The 8,830-nt window shown below is 40.2% G+C and overlaps 1 protein-coding gene across 1 annotated transcript; it reads left to right on the top strand.

The window, feature by feature from the left end:
* Positions 1 to 4,227: 4,227 nt before the first annotated feature.
* LOC144517061 (leucine-rich repeat-containing protein 3-like) lies at positions 4,228 to 8,828 on the top strand. Its single transcript, XM_078248866.1, has one exon. The coding sequence runs from the start codon at positions 4,258 to 4,260 to the stop codon at positions 5,113 to 5,115; it is 858 nt and encodes a 285-aa protein (XP_078104992.1). The 5' UTR covers positions 4,228 to 4,257; the 3' UTR covers positions 5,116 to 8,828.
* Positions 8,829 to 8,830: the final 2 nt, after the last annotated feature.

Here is an 8,830-nt window from a genome sequence, read left to right as displayed (position 1 = left end):
TCATGACCAAGTGCACTTGCCTGATTGCCGTTCACAGGAAATCACAAGATACTCTGACTGACAAAAGACTTTCCTGCATTTTTGTTAATGTTTTGTTAGTTTTCACCTGAGCTGAACAGAACTGAATAAACTTGCCAGCACTAAGTTCTTTCCTGTCACCCAAATTACCTACAAAGCAAACATTTTTAATACTTTGTTTTGTCAGCAGGGATTATTTTCCGTCTGCGTTGTGGTTTCTAACGCCACAGCAACAGAGCAAAACCTTTGTGTTGGTCCTCGGTCGTAAGCAGTTTTAGACGACTTCAGCCCTGGCAAGTCCCAGTTGGCCATGCTGTGGAAAAATGGCTACTGAGAGCCTCAGCAGAACACCTGCCCTCAGCCTGACCTGTTGTTAGTGGATTCAATCCAAAGAGAATGACAGGCTAGTTACAAGAAATGCTCCACTGCTTTTTTATCTCACTCTCACACTCCATCAGGCGTAGTGCAGCCAGGACATGTTTTCAGTGGTTTATGTCCTTTCTTTTCACATCACATAATAGACAAAATCATAACCATGCCTGCGATCTGTCGCTTGGAGGAGTCCATTTCTGCCACTGGCTGTCAGATCTTTTCCACTGCCTCGATCTGTTTACAAATTTGTTTAAGGTTCATTCAGTTTTCCCCTTGGAGGACTACAGCCAAACAGATGATGCCAAACTGCTTCACTTCACTGAAGTCAGGTTTTCCAGTAGAGTTCACATTGTCAACATTGTCATCAACAAACTACTCCTAGGCATGTACATCTTTTAGAACTGCTTCCTCTGAGAACATCCCAAATAGACACCGTATAACCAACTGCCTCAACTCATTTCTTCCCAGTTTCTATTTTTCTTGCTGTACATTGAACTTCTTAACCGTCACCATGCCATTCACTCACAGCTTAGGGGCCTGATAACAGGCAATGTGTAATACTGTATTTTGTGGGAGGAATTTTTCTCTGTCATCATGTGCTTTCTTACTACACACCCCTCTGTCCCTTTGTATAAAAACCCCCACAAAACTCAGCTGTCAGTAGCCCTGTTTCTGGCAACCAGGAAGACCATAACCAGTCAAGGGCAAAACATTCACAAAAATTAATCTGTAAATGAAACTTGCAGCATTCTGTATTCAATGTTTTTTATTTATTTTTGAGCAGGTTTGATAGGAGCAGGACATGTTGGGGAAGCAGAGGAGGGATACCAGGTGCCATCATGGCTGTCCGAACCGTCCTTTCCCCCTGAGGGCTTTTATATATCTTATTTCTTCCTGCTTATGGTAGAAAAGAGATCATAATATGTTTCCATATACAATATGTGTACTTTGTGTCACTGTTTGTTTGTGTGTAGGCTCTTGCTATTTGTATGGACATTTGTAAGTGTGTGTGGGTCTGAAGTTTGCCATATATGTCCAACCTCCTCTGTTTCTATATACAAGACGTAATAGGCTACATGTTCAAATCAATCTTTTTTTAACGTGATATTTAGTGCATCACTCCAGTTTGAAGTCTTTGCACATTGATAGACAAAGTCTCTTTCTATGTGTGACCCCAAATACTAAGCCTGGAAAATAAGAGTTAGCAACTGAAGAAGGAGCATCTTCCCTTTGTTGTTGTTGTTTTCTTTCAGCTTAGCTGGTCCTGTTGGTCTTACTGTGAGGCTGAACATGGGAAATTCAATTTTCCTAAACAGTCTGACACCTATTGCAGCTTATATATATATATATATATATATATATATATATATATATATATATATATTTATATAAATCTGTGGTTATATACTGTGCAAATGTCTGTTTCTTTTTACCTACCCATCTGGGATTCAATCAAATTTTGCAGGAAGAGATGATTGTAAGAATCTAATTATACCTATAGATAATTAAGTTAATATCTCACATGAAGGTATAACCAGTCTTCTCAGAAATCCGAGAGACTGATGCCAGTTATAGTGAGGACAACAGCTTGTGATGACACTTTTCACACGTATGTCTTTGTCGCAAAGAGAGAGAGAGAGAGAGAGAGAGAGAGAGAGAGAGAGAGACATCTTTGTTGCTATAACTACCCTCTGTTACTATAGGCTGAAGCCGTCTGCAGGCGACAAAACACGGATCCACTACAGATGCTCTTCACATAGTTTTTTTTCCTTCCAAACATTTAGCTACACTAAAGGAGAAGATGATGTCCAGTGTGCCGTCGGGAGAAATCCGAAGAAAAACTGCAAACGGAGTCTAAAGAAACACCCCATCCTTATCCGTTTTCTGGATCTCAAACTTCACAAAGAAACTATTTTACAGGTACGTTTTTAATACCTATATGTCCTTATATATATATATCTACGTTATTATAGGCTTTTCTTATTATAATGTGTGGAACAATAGTGATATTGTTGCTGCAGTAGTCGTGGATTTCATCAACTTCTTAATAGCAACCTAACTAGAACTCTTTCTTTAAACTCGCTACGAACTTAATTTTTATGATTCAAAAATTGCAAAAACGATGGAGGTTTGTTTGCTTGCATGACGCTCAAAAGCTGTTATCTGGGTTTCATTACCTGCCAACAGTCCATGCAGTTGACCTGTTTCCCCCAGGTTAATGTAATAAAGTCTAAACGAAATTTCCTCGAAAATGATATGATTTCAAGTAATTCTTATAAAATCAAGGTATGATACTAGAGATGAAAAGCAGTGATTTTCTGTGTTATTTTTTAATTTAAATGATGCCCTTTACTCTAACAAATGAGGGATTTTAAAATAATTGGAAACTGCAATCATGAGCTGTAACCACAGTGCCATCTTTCAACCTTTCTCATTCCAATTCATAATTATGCAGCAGATGATTATTTTTAATTGGGGATTTGCATGCATCTGCATTCAGAACGTTAATAACAGAACGGTTAATAAGTGGTGAACTAAATCCTCACCTCTGCAGACACACTGGGCCAGATGATGGACATCACAGGGCTGTCAGTCAGTCAGTCAATCAGTCATTTAGGTTATATCAACCGAATCTAGGCCACTGTTAGTATATGCTGTCTGTGCAGGAGAATATAGCGACACACAACGGTTTTGATAGGCTATACTATTATAAAGACAGGGAGAAAGCAGAACGTGCTTGACATAAGAGGTCTTTAAATCAAATTCAAGGAGTGTATTGTTCAGTGTGTCTGTCTTGGAACAGGAACAATCACAAGGCTGTAGCCTACTTGTCTTAACAAAACAAAAATAAATGTTCTAAAAACACCTGATTGTCTGGACAAGCTTAAATGACCCCATTTACAGACAGGCAAATGAGCCTGAGTGGCTCTAGAAATAGCTTAACACACATAACATATGTAATGTATTCTCCAGTGGTTTTACCCACGGGATGCAAATTCTAGCCAGATTGCTTTTTAGAAACTTTTGCCTCCTCACTATTGGACCACTGAGCATATGCTAAAACCCAGACCACTGCTGTCTCATCCCCCCCCCCAGCTCTGTCACTTATTGACACTGTGGGACACAGGCAGGATTGATGTTCTTGCTGCTAATAGTGTAGCAGGCAATACTTGGGCTATCGATCCCACCCACTTTCTATCCTTCATCCCTGCAGTGCACTCTATCTCCACCCATGGAATATGATTAAGGGGCAATGGCATTACGGGAAACTAAATAGAGGGATGGAAGATATGAACATGTATTGATGAGTGTAATGTGATGCTTTTCTTCTGGTTATGAATTGGAGACACACAAAAGGCAGCAAGGAGAGAGGCCGTCAGAGAATCATGATTTATGTCCTTTTAATGCAGAAATACAAAAGTATTTTCAACCGTATTTGATGACTTAAACTGTTATCACTGCTATGAGTAACAAGGGATAGTTTTCTTGCACAGACATTGTTGTCCTCTTACATTTTGGTACTTTTGTATGATAGTGTCTCTCCATGCAGAAGTGTATTTTTCAGTTAAACCAGCTTAAGCTTAATTCATTTACCTACTGACCTTTTTTCCTCCTCCTCCTCCTCCTCCTTATCCTACTCAACATCATAATCTCCCTGTCAGTGTTCATTCTGATTGCATGTATTTGGAGAGAGAGAGAGAGAGAGAGAGAGAGAGAGAGAGAGAGAGAGAGAGTGTGTCATCTTTTCCACACTGACCCTTTTGGCTCTCAATCTGTCAGATCCTCCTGGTGCGACCGTGTGTGTGTGTGTGTGTGTGTGTGTGTGAGATTGGGACCTGGTGTGTGTCAGGAGGCTATGGTGAGGCGATGTGCACCGGCTGGTGTGAGGAGAGATGTACCAGCGTCAGTGGAAAACAACGGAGAGGTAAAGGAGTGGATCTTCATTCATGGCTGCGCGTCTCACTGTTGTTCTCGGCTCTGTGGGGCCAAGTGTTCCCCCAGTGCCCAGACAGCTGCCACTGCGCCTGGGACACGGCCACGGTGCTGTGCTCAGACGCGGGGCTGCGGGAGATCCCGGAAGGGATCCCACCAGAAACTGCCTCCCTCCACCTGGAACGCAACTACATCCGGAACATCCCCGAGACTGCCTTCAGCAATCTGGTCCACCTGCGGGACCTTTACCTGTCCCACAACCGCATCGACTCGCTCGCCTCGGGGGCCCTGCGGCATCTGGGCCCCGAGCTCCGCCTGCTGGACCTCTCACACAACCAGTTGAGGCAGGCCAGCAGAGAGGAGTTTGGCTCCACTCGTGCAAAGACGCGCCTCTACCACAACCCCTGGCACTGTGACTGCGCCCTTCAGGAGCTGATGGAGACTCTGAACCTAGAGCCCGAGACGGTGAATGGGATTGTGTGTGAGAGCTCTGTGAGGGTGGTGGGTGAGGGAAGCAGGTGGGAGGACCCAGGGTCCCAGGGTGAGCACGCCGGCCAACCGCTGGTCAAACTGTTGGATTCTGGGGTGAATTTCTGCAGCCTGCAGAGGAAAACCACTGATGTAGCCATGCTGGTGACAATGTTTGTATGGTTCTTCATGGTCATTGTGTATGTAGTGTACTATGTGAGGCAGAACCAAGCAGAGACCCGCAGGCATTTGGAGTACCTGAAGAGTTTGCCCAGCCCACGCAAGACCCCTACAGAGACAGATACTCTGAGCACTGGTTTCTGAACCCCTGCTCGGCTGTAATTTAAATGGAATAATACTCAAATGGAATTTTTATGGACTGATAAACTGATAAATGCTGTGTGGAGTTACTGAAAGATGCTGATCCAGTGGATATGAACTTTTTACAGCTGTGTTTTGTGATTGTAACATGTCTTTATATGTGAGCATCCCCACCTTGTTTTTCTCATTTTTCTCAATTTAATAGAAGATATTTATGAAGTAATTCTACCATGTGCACTGGGAGAAAAGAGTGAGACAAAGAAAGGCAATTCTTTGAACTTTATAACCTTCTATCTCCCTCTGTAGGCTACTCCATTTTTCCTTCTCTTTTCTTCTCTAACAAAGCCCAATACTATTGTCTTTTATCTTTCATTAAGTTTTAATTAGGAGTCTTTGACCAACTGACCCTTAATGAACACTTAAAAGCCACTAATCAGCTGGAGTGTGTGTACTGTATCAGGTCGAAAAGGAGAGTGTGCAAACTCAAATGTGTGTCCTTATCTAATTGCCTGTTTCATTTGTGTGTGTGTGTCTGTGCATATGTGGAGTTTTTGTGCATTGTTATGGGCCATTTATTTATAAACAGATGCTATTTAAGCCTTTCCCAATACACTGTCACAAAGCCAGTGGTTTCTATGCCAGTGGAGAACTGCTGATCTAAATTTACTCTCAGGAAGCAATTAGAGCTGGAGGTGAACTGTTTTGTCTCCAAGCTGCAGCAATCAGCTCTTAAATATCTGAACAGCTTAGTGTACAGACAGCTTGTCACTGATTGGTACAACACAATTTCAGTCAGATTTAGAAATTGTTGGCATAAATTAGATTAATGTAGCCTGTTATCTTGAGAGAAGCTGTTAGTTTAGCTTTAATTAATCTCAAGTCCTGCTTATCAGTCCTCTCTGCACTGATTGGTGTATAGAAATAGTTCTGTCTCCCATTTTCCACATAGGCTTTTGTCATAATTGATTTTTAAGCCACTGTTAAAATAAGCAAAAACACTGATAATAAATGGAATCCTTTCCTCAGTACATTAAATGCCTTCTATTTTAAGATTAATGCCATTCCTGACTTATATACTGTACGTGCACTGAATATGGGACCACACCTGTCTGGATTAACAGCCACCTGTTTTTAATTTCATATTAACTTTGGCAATATTGGAGCATTATTCTCTGAGGGGAAGGTTCATTGTGGTTAATGTATGAGTATTTGTCATTCTTCACTGTTACATTTGGAAACTAAAAGGCCTCTCTCAAAATTAATGACATTCCCATCAGACTCAACTGTACTTTGTGTTTAGTGTTAATTGGCAAATGCTAGCATGCTAACACACTAAACTAAGATGGTCTTAGTAAACATTGTTCCTGCTAAACATAAGAATGTTAGCATTGTCATTGTGAGCATGTTAGCATGCTAATGTTAGCATTTAGCTCAAAGCACCACTGTGCCTAAGTACAGCCTCCCAGAGCCACTAGCATGACTGTAGACTGTTATTTATGTGTCTTTAATCTGTGACAGATCAAAGTGTACAGTTACAACCTTCTACGTGTTCATAGATTGCTGTGCAGTGCTGTGCCCCATGTTATCGCTTCTGGGCTGAGGCGAAACCTAGAATAAGACAACTTTATGTGTGCTGTAACTTACTAAATGTGTGCTTTTTAATTTTCAGAGAAAGACTGGTTGAAGTTTGTGTAAATACAGTATAAATACTGTGTATTAGAGCTAGAATCAGTTAAAACTTTCATACAAAAATGTTGATATTGTTATTATAACTGGTCCCTAAAACCTGGTCTCAGGTGGTAGACCACAGGCCAAAAGATTGGAATAAGAATTTGATATTTGTTCTGTTAATGGATCAACTTGTGAAGCACTGTGTAGATTTACATAATCTGAATATTTCCTGAATGTTACCTGTCTGTCACAAATCATACATCTAATGTTGATGTATCAAAGTTAAATTTCCCTAAATGAATATCTAACCATTAATACTATATATCTAACCCACTTTGGCTCATAACAAGGTACAGTGATCCTGTGATAACCCGAAACTCAAGAACCAACCATGCCCTCTGTGTGTAGTTTTATTCTGTAGGTATTGTCTTTTATTGGTGATGTATTTCTGTCCCAGTGCTTTGTTTTAGCTTCTGTTTTTTTGTATGCCAATAATTATTCAAACAAGGATAAAGTCATAGATCGGAAACCATTACATTAAATAATATGTGATCAATCGAAAAGTTCTTTTAGGAAAAACCAACAACAAATATATAAAAAATAAAACAAACGTTGCTCTACTTTGTTCATAGAAATGCTTCTATCTTTTATTGCTACTGTAGGTTGAAAAAAAGGCAAGAAGATGAAGAGAAGTAGTAGAAGTACAGGAAACTATCAATTCACAGAATGAGCTGATCATGGTTGGCAGTGTTCCTATTTCTACTCTACCATGCTTTAAACAAAAGGAAATGATTGAAAAACTATTTTACATATATAAAAGTACATGATATGAACTTTCACCACCTCCACCTTTAACTTTTCCTTTGATTTTCACAAATCACCATCAACAAAATCAAAATGCCCCCTCCACTGCCCTTTCTTGAAATCTGAGGTGTTTCTCCCCCTTGGAAATATATCTGGATATCATCACAAAAACACAGTGGCAGCAGGGAACAGTGACATGCTTTTTTTCTTCCTTGCGGAAGAGTCAAAACCACTGGCCCAAATATTTCAACACGGGGGAGAACAAAACAGGATATAAATAAAAAGCAACTTCAGCCTGTTACTTGGTTTTGTCTTTTATTTCCAATTTACATTAATTAAAACGTAACAAAAACAAGTCATGACCATAATAATAATATAATAATGCTATTATTATTAATAATAATACTATTATTAATAATAAAAAATATACACAACCTCACACAAATGAGCCCTCTGCGCTGGCTGTAGAACTGGAGCAACAAAGTCAAACACACCCTGAATCTCTTCAACTGTGTGTGTATGTGTGTGAGAGAGAGTGTGTACACCGGGGCAGAGGGCACACCCTGTATGAGGGGTCTGATGGTGGGAAGTAGAGAGGGGTGGGGGTCAAAGGTCACAGCAAATGGGGGGGGGGGGCAGCAGACTGGGCTTTCATGACCAAGCTTCTATTGGTCATATTAATATTAAAATACAGGGTTTGTAGAAAAAGCTTTAGGGGGAGAAGGCCTCAGTTTGATTTGTTGAGTTTTTTTAGTGTGAGGTAGCTTTAAAATATCAAAACTAAACTAAAAAGAAAATTAAATCCAAATTGGACGTGCCATGATTGGAAAAAGTCATCATGGGCACGGTTGATAACACACGGGGGTTGAAGCAGGAGGGTGGGGCGAGGCAAGGACATTCATCACCCTGAAATCCAAAATCTCAGGTTGAAATGCTCTCTCTGAGAAACTGTATATATATGTATACACACAGATACATATATATACATATATACAAGTCACTACATATGAGTATCTGGTTGTTAAAAAATACAGACTGTTTTACAACAATAGCACCATTGACTTTTATTATAATACACAGTAGGTTTTTGATACACTCTGTGGTGGTAGAAATAGGAACACCTGCACTTTCTATGTAGCTAGATTTTTGGTTTCAAAGAGATATGTATGCTTTAGTTGATATGGCAAAAGAGTGATGGGCTGATTAGAAAAGAGGAGGAAGTAGGAGAGGAAGTTGGTGGATA

Source organism: Sander vitreus, chromosome 4, assembly GCF_031162955.1.
Source record: "Sander vitreus isolate 19-12246 chromosome 4, sanVit1, whole genome shotgun sequence".
Classification (NCBI taxonomy): Eukaryota; Metazoa; Chordata; class Actinopteri; order Perciformes; family Percidae; genus Sander; species Sander vitreus.
This window is presented reverse-complemented; position numbering and strand designations above follow the sequence as displayed.